Source organism: Muntiacus reevesi, chromosome 3 (genome assembly GCF_963930625.1).
Source record: "Muntiacus reevesi chromosome 3, mMunRee1.1, whole genome shotgun sequence".
Lineage (NCBI taxonomy): Eukaryota > Metazoa > Chordata > Mammalia > Artiodactyla > Cervidae > Muntiacus > Muntiacus reevesi.
In genome coordinates, this window is record NC_089251.1 from 107,980,863 (window position 1) to 107,995,127 (window position 14,265).

General features: G+C 53.4%; 1 protein-coding gene across 1 annotated transcript in view; it reads left to right on the forward strand.

Moving 5' to 3' along the window:
• The window catches only part of EPHB2 (EPH receptor B2), a 210,819-nt gene that overhangs the window by 165,839 nt on the left and 30,715 nt on the right, over window positions 1-14,265 (forward strand). The window contains exon 6 of the mRNA XM_065927512.1: window positions 9,558-9,682. Within this exon, the coding sequence (XP_065783584.1) occupies window positions 9,558-9,682 (125 nt within the window). The remainder of the gene's footprint in view (window positions 1-9,557; window positions 9,683-14,265) is intronic.

Here is a 14,265-nt window from a genome sequence, read left to right on the forward strand (position 1 = left end):
CCATAACCTTAATCACATCTGCAAAGTGTCTTTTGCCGTGTAAGATAACAGATTCACCGATTCTGGGATTAGGTCATGGACATCTTCGGGAGCTGTGATCCTGCCTGTCACACCCGGGAGGTAACGGAGGTCAAATTAAAAAACACACCAGCATCCATCCAGTGCAAACACCTCCTTTTATAGGGAGGAAAACTGAGGCCCCGGCAGCTTCCTAAGAGCCTGCCCAAGACCACGCAGCAGGCGCTTGGCGGAGTTGGTCTCGCACCCCCTGGCCTGCTGTCACAGCCGCTGTCCGTAACGTCACTCCATGCAGCTTTCTCACGGAAAAACTTTCAACTTTCCGAAGCCCTTTCTACCAGCCGCGTCCGCCTCTGATCCTTTCGCCCTCCTGTGGAGTGGGCACGGAGTGGCTGGTCTGCAGAACTGGCATGAGCAAGTGCTCACCTACTTCTCTCTCTAGGGGTGGAGAGGATCAGAAAGAGACAGGACAAGAGAACCCCCAGCGAGGCCCATGCCTGGGAAAAGGAAGAGAGAGGGAGAGGGCATTTCCCTCCCCGGGCCGAGCCCTCTGCACACATCAACCTCTTTCATCCTCCCAAGCGTTCTGCAGGGGAGGTCTTGCCCGCCTAGACTCTCAGCTGAGATTGGTTTGGCTGCCCATGAGAGCAAGAAAAAGAACAGATAGCCGCTGCCACAGTCAGGCTGTTTAACAATCAACCGTAAAAGCAAGAAGCACTTATCTAGCTTGTGAGTCTCCTGGCTGGCTGGGTCTCGGCGGGGAGCAATCGTATGTTTGTGCTCCAGCTACTCCGGGTCGCTCAGCAGTTCTTTGGATTTTGTCAGGGCTCTACTGCATGTTTGGGGTGGAGTGCTGTGAGCTAGTCAAGAATGGCCCTGGCAGGGACTGCTGGGGAAACAAGCCTGCTCCATGTGTCTCAGCCTCCAACAGGTCAGTCTGGGTCTGTTATCACGGCCATCAGGTACATGGGAGGGCTTTTTCAAGCCTCTGCTTATATCATATTTACTTAAATTCCACTGGCCAGAGCAAGTCACACAGCCAAGCCCAAAGCCATAGCCAGAGGGGGATTACACAAATTCTAGGACAAAGGTTGTAGATATAGAGAGGCAATTAATACAACCAGTCTACATAGTAACTTAGACCAAATGGAGATTTATTTTTCTTATGTGTAAAGGATGTCAGAAAACAGGAGTTAGGGCAACTGGATGGAATCATTAGAGATTCAGGCTCCTCAGCACACAGTTTCTTGTCCTTATAGCCCAAAATGGCTGCAAGAGCTCCAGCTATCACATCCATATGCCAGGCAGCAAGATGGAAGAAGAAAAGTGACAAGGGTAGGGCTCCTTCATTTTAAAGAGACTCTCTAGAAGTCCCACACTTTAGCTTATCACTCATTGGCAAGCATATTGTTACATGGCCACTTCTAGCTGCCGAAAAGCTTGAGAAAGTGTAATCTTTTATTAAGGAAGAATGTGCTCAGTGAAGAACCAGGATTCTGTTAATTTGAGAAAGGAAGAATGGATATTTGGTAGGCAGTGGATACTGTCTACCACAACCCATTTTACAGGTGAAATAGCAGGGCTCAGAGAAAGGGGTAACTGGCCTGAAGTAATAGTGTCACCTGAGCATAAGAGAGATGGGACCTGAACCCTGGATGTTGCTCCTTCTCCCCTCTTCCACCATCACCACCACCATTCATGATCCTTTGCTAAGCACTCAGCTACTCACGGTGCTATTTGAGAGTTTGAGTGGCCCAGAGAGTGACACATGGCTGATGTCCCCCAATCCCTTACTCTGGGCCAAGCCCTGTGCTAAACACTTTAGATGCAGGTCTTCATTTAACCTTGCCAGCATCCTTGCCTCTGTCCCCACAGAAGGCTGAGTTAGGTCCCCTGATTCGAGGTCCAGGCTCTTCCCCTCTTGCTCGTCGAGATGCTGGGGTGGGACCGGTTCCCACTGGGTGGCCTCAGATGAGATCAGGGTGCTTGAGCAGCCCACTAGGGGGTGAACCATTGGATGTTTCCACAACATGAAGCCCAGAGCCAGACCTCAGCCTGCTCAAATCGCACTTGTGGATAGGGCCAGGCAACCAGGAGATAAAAACAACCTGGGTTTTCGAGTCAGGCACACCTGGGTCCTGATCCCAGCCCCACTGCTTGGGAGCTGAGGCACCCTGGGCAGGAGACATTGATCTGAGTCTCTCTTTCCTCATCTGTAAAATGGACTCTATCTGATCATGTGGCACCAGGTGGATACAGCTAAATCGACAGTGAGTCAAGGAAAGATTGAATGAGCAGGTGAACTGCCCCTTGCCGCCCCAGACAGGAGTTCTTCTCAGGTTTATGGAAAAGAATAATAGTATCTCCTGGACCAACTTTTTTCCCTCTCCAAAATATGTTCCTCAGATTACTGGTTCCAAAACACAATAGCTATTATGTGAAAAGGGCTTCCTGTGCGGCGCTAGTGGTAAAGAACCCACCTGCCAATGCAGGAGATATGAGATGCAGATTCGATCCCTGGGTTGGGAAGATCCCCTGGAGGAGGGCATGGCAACCCACTCCAGTATTCTTGCCTGGAGAATCCTATGGACAGAGGAGCCTGGCAGGATCCAGTCCACAGGGTCTCAAAGAGTCGGACACAGTTGAGCAATGCACGCATCACACAAGCCATATCACCTTCTCCTGGATGCTGCCTGAGGCTGTGAACCCCAAGGTCAGTGGACTCAGCCGCTGCTGAAAGGGCTAAAAAATGAGAGCCAGCTCCCATCCTTCCTCCTCTCCTCTTCCTTTCTTCCTCCACCAAGAATCGACCGAGTGCCTGCTCTAGGCTACATACTGTTCCAGGCACTAGGGACAGACTGAACAAGAGCCACAAGGCCCCCATCTGCAGAGAAGACTGTTCATGTTATAAAGAAAAGAGCGTGTGGCCTGGTCAGTGACTGGGGCTGGGTTGGTGGTCAGGAAGGGCCTCTCTGAGAAGGTGATGGTTTAGCTGCGACCTGAATGACAAGGAGGCACTGGTCATGGAAAAGCTGGGGGAGGAGGTTTCCAGGCAGAAACACCATGAGCCCAAGGTCCCAAGGCAAGAATGACCTCAGTGTGATCAGGGACAGAGAGGCAGCCAGTGTGGGTGGCGCTTGGGAGCCCGTGGGTTTTATTCCCGGTGGAATCCACGGAGGACGTGGGAAGATGTCAGGGAGGCAGTGGGGTCTGAGAGTCTGGGGTTTGGGGTGGTGTCTCTGACCCCCCCCAGTGCCAGCGACTCTTCCCCCGCCCCTCTAAGCTCATGGAATCTTCTGGTGAAAGGGCAAATGCCGAGTGGGGGTCTCCTTCCTTAGAGCTCAGCGCTGAATGAGACCCAGACCCACACCCTCTTGCAGTAGCCAGACCCACAGGCCTCCTGACTTCCTGCCTGTCAAAGGACCCTAGTTCCAGAAGACCCCAGAAACCCCCTCCTCCTATTCCTTCAGGCCCTGGGGGAGAAAGCGGCTCACAGAAGGAAAGGCTCCTTCTCCAGGTTTCAGCTGAGGAAGAGACTGGAAGTTTCCCCCCACGGCTTGCTGGGGGCAGCGGGGCCCCTGACCACCTGCTCCCACTGAGCAAGGCCCTGCCTGGCCGGCCTCCCCGTCCCCTCTCGACCCCCTCAAGCCTCTTTTGTGCTCGCTCCCTGGGGCTCCATCTTCTTGCAGGGGTCACGGGGCGCCCCTGACCCCACCTCCCTGCCGGTGCGCCCGGCTGGTAATTGAAAATACCAGAATTCCCTAAAGAGCAACTCACAGGGCAACCTGACACCTCAGGGTGGGCGGCGGGCAGCCAGGAGGGATGGGGGATCGTCCAGCTGTTCCCTTTTCTCCGCCGTTAATCCCCCCGGATTCCAGGAGAAAGGCCAGCCCTCGCTGGCCCGCCTTGATCGTCTTCCCGACGAATGCCTCCTCCTTGCCACACCCAGGGTGACTGGGCTTATGGGATCAGAACCCGGGTTCGCTGCCTGTAACCCAAGCCTACCAGCTAAGCCCACCAAACCCAGACCCCCCTGACCGTGGGCGACCTGCCTCCACCAACAGCTGAGCGCCCAGAGCCAGGACGGCCGGGTGGGCGGTGGGCCACGCTGTCCTCAGAGGCCCGCTGAGACCCCCTGGCCTCCAGACCTCCGTGGTCAGCCTGCCTCTGCCACAGCCAGCAGAGAGGACAGGAGATGGATGTGCGTGGGCCTGGGTCCACATCCCAGCTCCAGGGCTTGGTAACTTTGGGCCAGTTTACCTCATACCTCAGTGCTTCCACTTCCTCATCTGTGAAATGGGGATAACAATAATACCAACCTCATCGGGTTGCTGTGAATGTTAAACGAGTTAATTGATGTAAAGCATTTGCCGAAGTGCCTGGCGTGGAGCGAACAAGGAAGTGTCAGGTGTTAGCTGCGGGCCTTCCTTCTTGTGTGTGTTACCACCCCCACTGCAGACCTCCTATGTCTGCCCAGGGCCTCGGGGATAAAGCCTAAGTCTGGAGGTCTGGCCCCACCTGCCTCTGCAGCCCCGTCCCTATGCCTGTCCCGAAACTACTTGTCCCACTGCGTCTGGACTCTCCGAGCCTGCAGGCCCCAGAAGATTCTGGCCTGGGCAAGTGAGAGGGCAGTCTTGGGCACAAGTCTCCAGGCACAGCTCAGCTCCTCACTAGCTGTGTGGCCTTGAAGTCATCATGCCTCTCAGAGCGTGCGTGTGTGTGCGTGTGTGTGTGTGTGTGTGTGTGCACGCGCTCAGGCGTGTGTGACTCTGCAACCCCATGGACTGTAGCCGGCCAGGCTCCTCCTGGACAGGAGCCTGGACAATGTAGCCCCCATTGTCCATGGGGTTCTCCAGGCAAGAATACTGGAGTGGGTTGCCATTTCCTTCTCCAGGGAATCTTCCCAACTCAGGGATCGAACCCACGTCTCCTGCCTCAGTTTCCTCTTCTGCAAGTTGCAGCTATTAACCCTCACCCCACACTGTTATTGAGAGGCTCGAGCAAAACTCAGGTCGGCTGCTCAGTGGCCAGCGCACAGGGACACACCCCCAAACACTCACGGCGCTGACCAGGTGCCAGACACCACAGTAAGCGCCCGAAGTGTTTTCACTCCTCCGTCCTCAAAACAGCCCCGACACGTATAACCATGAGGCTCACTTTGCAGATGAGGAAGCCCAGATGCTGAGAGCTCTGACCACCCCCCAACCCCCCACCCCCAGCTCGGGGGGTCTATCAATTTCCTTGGTAATTTCCGGTGCGCATTTACTTGGAATCAGGCTGATCTCACGGTAACCAGAGGCGTGCTGCTGAAGAGCCTGAGGGCTAGTTCCAAGGGCTAGCCCTCCAATGCCTGGCTGCATGAGCCTTGAGCAGGTCACCAAATAGCTCCAAGCCTCGGTTTCTCCATCTGTAAACTGGGGATGTAATAGCCCCCAGCTCATAGGGCAGTTGTGAGAATGCTGTGTTACACTTGTGTCTGGTTCCTTGGTGGCGGGGGGGGGCGGGGGGGTGTTCTTTGTCTTGTGGGATCTCAGTTCCCCAACCAGGGATTGAATCCATGCCCCCTACTTTGGGAGCACGGAGTCTTGACCACTGGACCACCAGGAAAGTCTCTGCTGCTGCTGCTAAGTCGCTTCAGTCGTGTCCAACTCTGTGTGACCCCATAGACAGCAGCCTACCAGGCTCCCCCGTCCCTGGGATTCTCCAGGCAAGAACACTGGAGTGGGTTGCCATTTCTTTCTCCAATGCATGAAAGTGAAAAGTGAAAGTGAAGTCACTCAGTTGTGTCTCTTAGTGACCCCATGGACTGCAGCCTACCAGGCTGCTCCATCCATGGGATTTTCCAGGCAAGAGTACTGGAGTGGGGTGCCATTGCCTTCTCTGAGGGAAGTCTCTACACCTGTGTTAATAGGTGTTGAGTGCCTGGAATAGGGCGTGGCACAGAATAAGTACTCAGAAAGAGTTAGGTTAGCGGCTTTATCCTTGTTATGATTATACTCATGCACACAGCCCTGAAAACCCTTCAAGTGATTTGATGGAGCATGAGTGTATGTTGCTTTGTCCTGCTGCTTGCTGGCTATGTAGCTTCAGGCAAGTCACTTTACTATGATTCTGTTTCCCCATCTGCTAAATGGGCTGAAGGAGCTCTGCTTCACAGGTAGCTGTGAGGATTAAATGGGCTCGTGAATGTCAAAGGCTTAACACAGTGCCCAGCTTAGCAGGTGCTCAATAAACAGTGGTTAGTGAGGCAGGAACAAGGAAGACAGAGTCTCCTTGTTTGACTAAGGAGGAAACTGTAGGGAGTTCAGTTCAGTCTCTCAGTCGTGTCCGACTCTTTGCGACCCCATGGACTGCAGCACACCAGGCCTCCCTGTCCATTACCAGCTCCCGGAGCTTGCTCAAACTCATGTCCATCAAGTCCGTCCAACCATCTCATCCTGTCATCCCCTTCTCCTCCTGCCTTCAATCTTTCCCAGTATCAGTGTCTTTTCCAGTGAGTCAGTTCTTCGCATCAGGTGGCCAAAGTATTGGAGTTGCAGCTTCAGCATCAGTCCTTCTAATGAATATTCAGTACTGATTTCCTTTAGGATGGACAGGTTGGATCTCCTTGCAAGGAGGCAGGTCTCTAATCTTCCCAAGAAGCCTGCTGCCCCCTGACGGGACAAGATGCTGAGTTGAGGGACAGACGAGCTCCCTTGGGGGAGGGGGGTAGGGCGGATGCAGAAAGAACGGAGGACTTCAGGGACACCTGGTCCAGGCTCCAAGTCCTTGTTGTGGGTGATGCCACCCCTTCTAGGATGTCTCAGGCCCATTTTTCGCAGCTCCTTGAGGTGCTGCAGGGAAGCCTGGACCTGCTCGGGCCCACGCTGGCCCCTCCTGGGCTGATGCAACTCCAGGTTGACCAGGGTCAACCAGGAAGGACAGGCAGGGAGCATTTGAGCTGCAAGCTCTCTGGGATCTTCCAGCTGTGCCCATGGTGCAGAGAAGGAACCAGGTCCAGAGAGGGGGGCCGCCTGCCCAAGGTTGCCCCAGCCTGGTTGGAACCAGGCTGATCTCACGGTAACCAGAGCTGCACTGGTGAAGAGCCTGAGCCACCAGTTTCAAGAGTCAGCCCTCCACTGCCTGGCTGCATGAGCCATGAGCAGATCACTGAGTAGCTCCAAGCCTCAGTTTCTCCATCTATAAACTGGGGATATTAATAGCCTGCAGCTCATAGAGCAGTCAGTTCTCAGCAGGCCAGAGAGCAGGCCCTGAGTCTTCTGACCGAGAGACTGCTCACTCCACCCCGGGGACGAAGGGGTGGAGACAGAGCAGGAAACAGGTGATGCATCTCCAAGTGCTCATCCTCCAGGAGCCCCTACGCTCCTGTCAGTTTGGCCAGAGCCCCTGCAAAGCAGGGTTTGGGTGGGAGGAGAAGAGTCAGCCTCAGCTTCCTGTGAGAATCGCCAAGATGGTCGAGACAGGGCATCCGCTTGTCGTGGACCCGCCCAGGAGCCAGGAGAGACTGCAGGAGGTGCTCCCCCAACCCCAGTGAGTCCTCAGCCCCTCCCGGGACCATGAAACCCTCAGGCCCCGAGAGCTGAGGGGGCTCCCCACTCCAGCCACGCCATAGGGAAGAACCAGGCCAGGACTCCTGGATGAACCCTGCTCTGGGTGCAGCAGACCTGGGTTCAGACCCCAGCATCCCCCCGGATGGGCTGTGTGATCTCAGGAAGCCTGGTGCGGCTCTGAGCTTCGGGAGCCGAACCTGTTGGTGGGGCTAATACAGCCCCCTCGTCAACAGTCAGCTCAGGACACACGTGCGTGAAGGGTCTGGGGCCACGGCCAACACGACGTAGGTGCTTTGTGCAGGTTCGTTCCATTTAAGAAGAAGGCAACTAGCACGGGGGTGGGGGGGTGCTCTGTGAAAGGTGGGATACATGAGTCAGGTGCTCGGGCCTGGTGCACTGGGAGGACCCTGAGGAGTCGGGTGGGGAGGGAGGTGGGAGGGGGGATCGGGATGGGGAATACGTGTAACTATATGGCTGATTCATGTCAATGTATGACAAAACCCACTGAAATGTTGTAAAGTGATTGGCCTCCAACTAATAAAATAATATTTAAAAATTAAAAAAAAAAAAAAAAAAAAAGAAGGAATCAAGGAAAGCGCTGTGAGCTTGAATTCACTATGACCCAGGGGCAGCTTACAACCCTCTCCAGACCTCAGTTTTCACATCTGTAAAATGAGGGAACGGGACTAAATTATTTCTAAGGGTCCTTCTAGCTCCAAACACAACCTCCTGTGACTTCTTGTCTCGTTCATCTAACTCCCCTCCATGAGGGCGCTGGCAGCACTGCAGGGAGGGATGGGTGAAGTTCCCATAACATGCAATTAACATGTTAACATGCACAGTTCAGTGACGTCATAGTGCGGTCACAATGTGGGCGCTTAACACCTCTACCTACTGCCAAAACATGTTCATCACCCCAGAAGAAGACCCCAAGCCCAGCATTCCCCATGCCCCCTCACCCAACCCTTGGCAACCACAATCTACTTACTGCCTCTGTCACCTTATCTATTCCGTACAGTTGGCATCTGCCCTTAACTTAGCACAGATTTGAGGTTTATCTTCATCATAGCGTATGACAGTGCTTCATTCTCTTTTATGCCTAAGTAATATTCTGTTATATGTGAATGCCACAATTTGTTTATTCATTCATCTGTTGATAGACATTCATCTGTTGATAGACGCGGCACAGCACACCTTTTGGCTGTTGTGAATAGCACCGCTGTAAACATTCATATACAAATATTTGCTTGAATAGCTGCTTTCAGTTCTCTGGGGTATGTGATTAAGAGTGGAATAGCTGGATCATAGGGTAATTCTATGTTTAACTTTTTAAGGAGCCACCAAACTTTTCCAGAGTAGCTATGAACTGATTGATTGATTGATTTTAATTTTTCTTTTTCTTTTATTTTTTAAATTAATTTATTTATTTTAATTGAAGACCAATCACTTTACAGTACTGTGGTGGTTTTTGCCATACATTGACATGAATGACTTTATTTTTATATATTTATTTTCAGCGGTCAGTTTTATTCATTGCTATATCCCTCCACCTAGGAGGCACTCAATGCAAATTTCTTGAAGGAACGAATGAATCTCCCGCTTTCTCTGCTTCCCTGTTCTGGAGCCCCATCACCATGTCTAGGGACTCCATAGACCGTAAGCTTCGAGAGAGAATGAATGACATTAGGTCCCACCCACCCGGGGCCAGATCAGAGAAGGGGCCCAGCGGCTCTGTCTTGACCTGACGTGGCCGAGCTTCTGCGGGTGTGGCTGGAGTGGCCGGCATCCGTAACCTGAAGGTGGCCCATGAGAGCAGCGCCCGTGGCCCCTCACTCTCTCGTCGCCTGCGGATTGGCTGCGTGACTTAGGCCAGATGCCTCCCCCTCTCTGGCCCCACAGCTGTCTGCTGTCTGGGCACCTTTGAGGTCGGCTCAGAAGCTGCACCTTCTCATGCCTGCCCCGCCCCCTGACCTCTGCCCTCTCTTCCAGCGCCTTCGGCCGTGTCCATCATGCACCAGGTGAGCCGCACGGCGGACAGCATCACCCTGTCGTGGTCCCAGCCCGACCAGCCCAACGGCGTCATCCTGGATTATGAGCTGCAGTACTATGAGAAGGTACCTGTGTCCCTGGGCGCTCCCCCCGCCCTGCCTCACGCAGGGACGCCCCCACCCAGGCTGGGCTCTGGGCTTCTACCATCCAGCCAGACCAGGCAGGCGGTGAAGCAGAAAGAGCCCTGGCCTCAGCTCTGCTCCTGCCCAGCCGTGAGACCTCAGGCGGGAGCCCTGACTTCTCTGAGTCTTGCTGTTCTGGTCCTGGGCATCAGGCCACAATCTCAGTAAAATGCAGTGGTCCTGGCTTTTCCCTACCAAGACCCCTTTCATCTGGACCCTGAAGGGCCTGGTGTTCTGAAAACCGGTTTTCCCAAAAGCCGCATTTCTGAAATTCTAATTAGTGGTGTATCCATTCTGAAGCAGAGATTTGAAACTGCTCGAGAGAGCTTCCATACAGGGGGAGAGAACAGAGCCTCCAACCCACGTGGCTCTGATTCCAGGTAAAACACCTGTTTGCATTTGCCCGAGCGCCCTTATGTATGGGGACAGGGGTCTCTCTTTGAGCTTTTAAATCAGACCCCCATGACTCCCTCGGGGACCCAGGGTTGGAAGCCACTGGTGTCAAAGAAAGGGCTCTGGACAAGGAATGAGAAACTGTAGGTTCAAACCGCAGCTCCATCCCTAACCAGCTGTGTGTGACCTTGAGCAGGCATCTTTCTCTCTCTGAGCCTCCGTTTCCTCTCGTGTCAAATACAAATGAGACCACCTTTCTCGGGTGGGGGTGGGGGGGTCGCTGTGCAGGTGAAGGAGAAGAGGCAGGTGTGGCGCCCAGCATGGTCTGGCCCTCAGCAGAGAGGAGTATGCTTTCCCTCCCTCCCCTTCCTGACCTGCGTGCCTCTCGTGAGCAAGGGCTATATGACGTAAGACCAGGTGAGCTGAGCACATCTGAATGTGCAGGCTGCCCAGTACAGAGGCAGCGGGGGACAGAGCAGCTGGCCATCAGAGGCCCAGGGAACTCTTGACTGATGGCTTTTTCAGCTCCCCAAGGCCGTCCCAGGGAGCCACAGAGACCGCCCCTGAGAAAGGGGTCCCTGAGCCCTCATTCAGACTAAGGTGTAAATGACTATAGGACGTGCATTAGTTAAGGGTAAGCCCACTGAAAACAGAAAAGGATGGAAAGGTTTTCCCTGACTGAGAGGGAGAGATGGAGGCAGCTCCAGCTAGCCTGGCTGGAGCCCCGCCTTCTGAGGCCCCGCCCAGTCCTTTCGCCTTCTGAGGCCCCGCCCAGCCCTTCCACTCCGTTAACACCTGGCTCAGCTGAACTCTGGTGAGCCTTGGAGGTTTAGCAAACACCTGTCCAGCCTCACCCAGCTGGCTTGTGATCGTTTCCTTGCTCATCCCCTCCTCGCAGCAGTGCATTCCAAGAGACCTGGGACCACAATTGTCCTGTTCACCACGTTCTCCCAGGGCCCTGGGGCTGCCTCCAAGGAGACACTTGATAAATGTTGGGCAAATGGGCAAGTGAGTTCCTTCCTTCCTGCAGTCTTGGTGGAGGGTGGAGTCCTTGTCTTGTCTCTGCCGTGACCCCCGCCTGGCACACAGTAGGCACTCCAGGTGTTGTTGGTCGGTCTGAGCCCAGATGATTGGAAGCAATCAGCTTCTCCCTCACTGCACCATGGAGAGGCTTGAGGGAGCTGGGCACCCAGCTTCCAGGGTGGCTGGACCAACTGCTGTCAGGCCCAGGAAGCCTCTGGCTTTGCAGAAGCCAGCCTTCCCACCCCCTCTGGAAGGAATAGCTTAGCAGCTCAGAATTTAAAAAAAAAAAAAAAAAACTAATTAAGAAGCTTTATGATTAAATGAAACTGAAAGTGTTTGTCCCCAAAGACGGGAGCGGAAATGAGAAATCCCAGTGCAGGTCCTGCCTACGACCCATTTCCTACCGAGACGGGAGGGGCTGGGGAGGCTGACGGAGGTATGAACCCAAGGCAGCTCTGCCCTACTTTCTGCCACTGCCCAGGCATCCCCAGGCCCCTGCCAGGGGTCCAGGACCAGCAGGCCCTGCAGCCGCCACAATTATCACCTGCTCACCTTTCCTGCGCACTCACTATGTGCTGAGCGTATCACCTCTGGTAACCCCATTCCTCCTCGCAGCAATGCTATTCATCCCATTAGACAGGAGGGAAAACTGAGGCAAGAAGTTGTGTGAGTGTCCAAGAGCACCCAGCTGCTAAGTGGCAGAGCAAGGATTTGACGCTCTGCTCTTACTCTTCACCTGGCCCTCCTGCCTCCCAGCTTTCTCCCAGAGATGTTCGAGGATGACTGTTAAGAGGTGGATGGGACCAGACTCTGATGGAGAATTCTAGGCACAAGTGATGAGAGCAGAGCAGACCGGAGGCACAACTGTCAGCCCCTCCTCCCAGGGCCTGGGTGCAGAAAGAGGCAGCTTGGCTCTGCCAATGGGGAGATAGACATCGGTTCACTCAGCATTCGCTGTCATCAGCTTTGGACTGGGCCCTGAGCTGGATGCTGGGGTTATGCAGAGTAACCAAGCTTGCCTGGAGACCTGAAGACTTCACAGTTCAGTTCAGTTCAGTCACTCAGTTGTGTCTGCTCTGTCACCCCGTGGACTGCAGCACGCCAGGCCTCCCTGTCCATCACCAACTCGCGGACTTACCCAAACTCATGTCCATTGAGTCAGTGATGCCATCCAACCATCTCATCTTCTGTGGCCCCCTTCTCCCACCTTCAATCTTTCCCAGCATCAGGGTCTTTCCAAATGAGTCAGCTCTTTGCATCAAGTGGCCAAAGTATTGGAGATTCAGCTTCAACATCAGTCCTTCCAATGAACACCCAGGACTGATCTCCTTTAGGATGGACTGGTTGGATCTCCTAGCAGGCCAAGGGACTCTTAAGAGTCTTCTCCAACACCACAGTTCAAAAGCGTCAATTCCTTGGTGCTCAGCTTTCTTTATAGTCCAACTCTCACATCCATACATGACCACTGGAAAAACCATAGCCTTGACTATATGGACCTTTGTTGGCAAAGTAATGTCTCTGCTTTTTAATATGCTGTCTAGGTTGGTCATAACTTTCCTTCCAAGGAGTAAGCATCTTTTAATTTCATGGTTGCAGTCACCATCTGCAGTGATTTTGGAGCCCCAAAAATAAAGTCAGCCACTGTTTCCACTGTTTCCCCATCTATTTGCCATGAAGTGATGAAACCGAATGCCATGATCTTAGTTTTCTGAATGTTGAGCTTTAAGCCAACTCTTTCACTCTTCTCTTTCACTTTCATCAAGAGGCTTTTTAGTTCCTCTTCACTTTCTGCCATAACAGTGGTGTCATCTGCATATCTGAGGTTATTGATATTTCTCCCGGCAATCTTGATTCCAGCTTGTGCTTCATCCAGCCCAGCGTTTCTCATGATGTCCTCTGCATATAAGTTAAATAAGCAGGGTGACAATATACAGCCTTGACGTACTCCTTTTCCTATTTGGAACCAGTCTGTTCTTCCATGTCCAGTTCTGAGTTGTGGATGTGACTGGAGATGGAAGACTTCACAGTCCAGGGGAAAAGACAGGTTCGGACACAGTCATTAGACAAGATGTGATACAAGCCATAGAAAAGCCACCAAAGTTTTCGGGGGGCACCAAGGAAATACCCATAATTCTGGCATGGATGAGAGGAAGTCTTCATTTAAGTGACAGTTGAGCAGAACCTTGAAAGATGCTATAAGTTCACTAGACAGACAAGTGATGAGGGTGGGGTTTTTCTGGGCAGTAAAAAACAGCCTGTGCAAAGGCCCCAGGGCAGGAATGTGCTAGCTGCCTTCAGTGAACAAAGAAAAGTGGGGAAGAGCCACAGGAACGAGGGAGAGATCAGTGTGGGAGGAGCTTGGGGAGGGAGGCTAGTTGGGTTGTGGTGGGTCTTCCAGGCCTTTAGGGTCTGGACTCAATTTGATAGAGTCTGATAGGAAGCCATCAGGAGATTTTGGAATGATGTGATCTGATTCATATTGCTTTAAAGATTCCTATAACTTGCCACATGGAGAATAGACTGCAAGGGGGGTCCCAGGGACACAGGTAGACCCAGCACAGGGCTGTCATGGGATACCAAGTGGGACGTGGGCGTGGCGTGGGGTTGGAGGGCTGGCAGCAGAGATGCGAGGAGCTGACCGACCAATTCAACCAGTATTTTGGAACTCAGAGGACCAGGGAAGCGTGAAGGATGACTCCTGATGGATGGTGGTGCCTCTTCGTCAGGACAGATGTAGGTTGTGTGATTTGCTCGGTACTTGCCCAGGGCTGTGTGTGCTTAGCTGCTGTCGTGTCTGACCTTTTACAACCCCGTGGACTGTAGCCTGCCAGGCTCCTCTGTCCATGGGATTCTCCAGGCAAGAATCCTGGAGCGGGTTACCATCTCCTCCTCCAGGGGATCTTCCTGACCCAGGGGTTGAACCTGCGTCTCTTGCATCTCCTGCATTGGCAGGAGGATTCTTTGCCAGCGGTAGGGAGGTGTTGTCAAGAACAGACAAGTGTGCAGGGGACACGGAAGTGAGAGGTTAGGATCCAGGAGAGTGGCCGGGTTTAAGGAGAGAAAGAAAAAGTTGGAGATGAACGTCTCAGAGGAGACACCAGCAGAGGAGG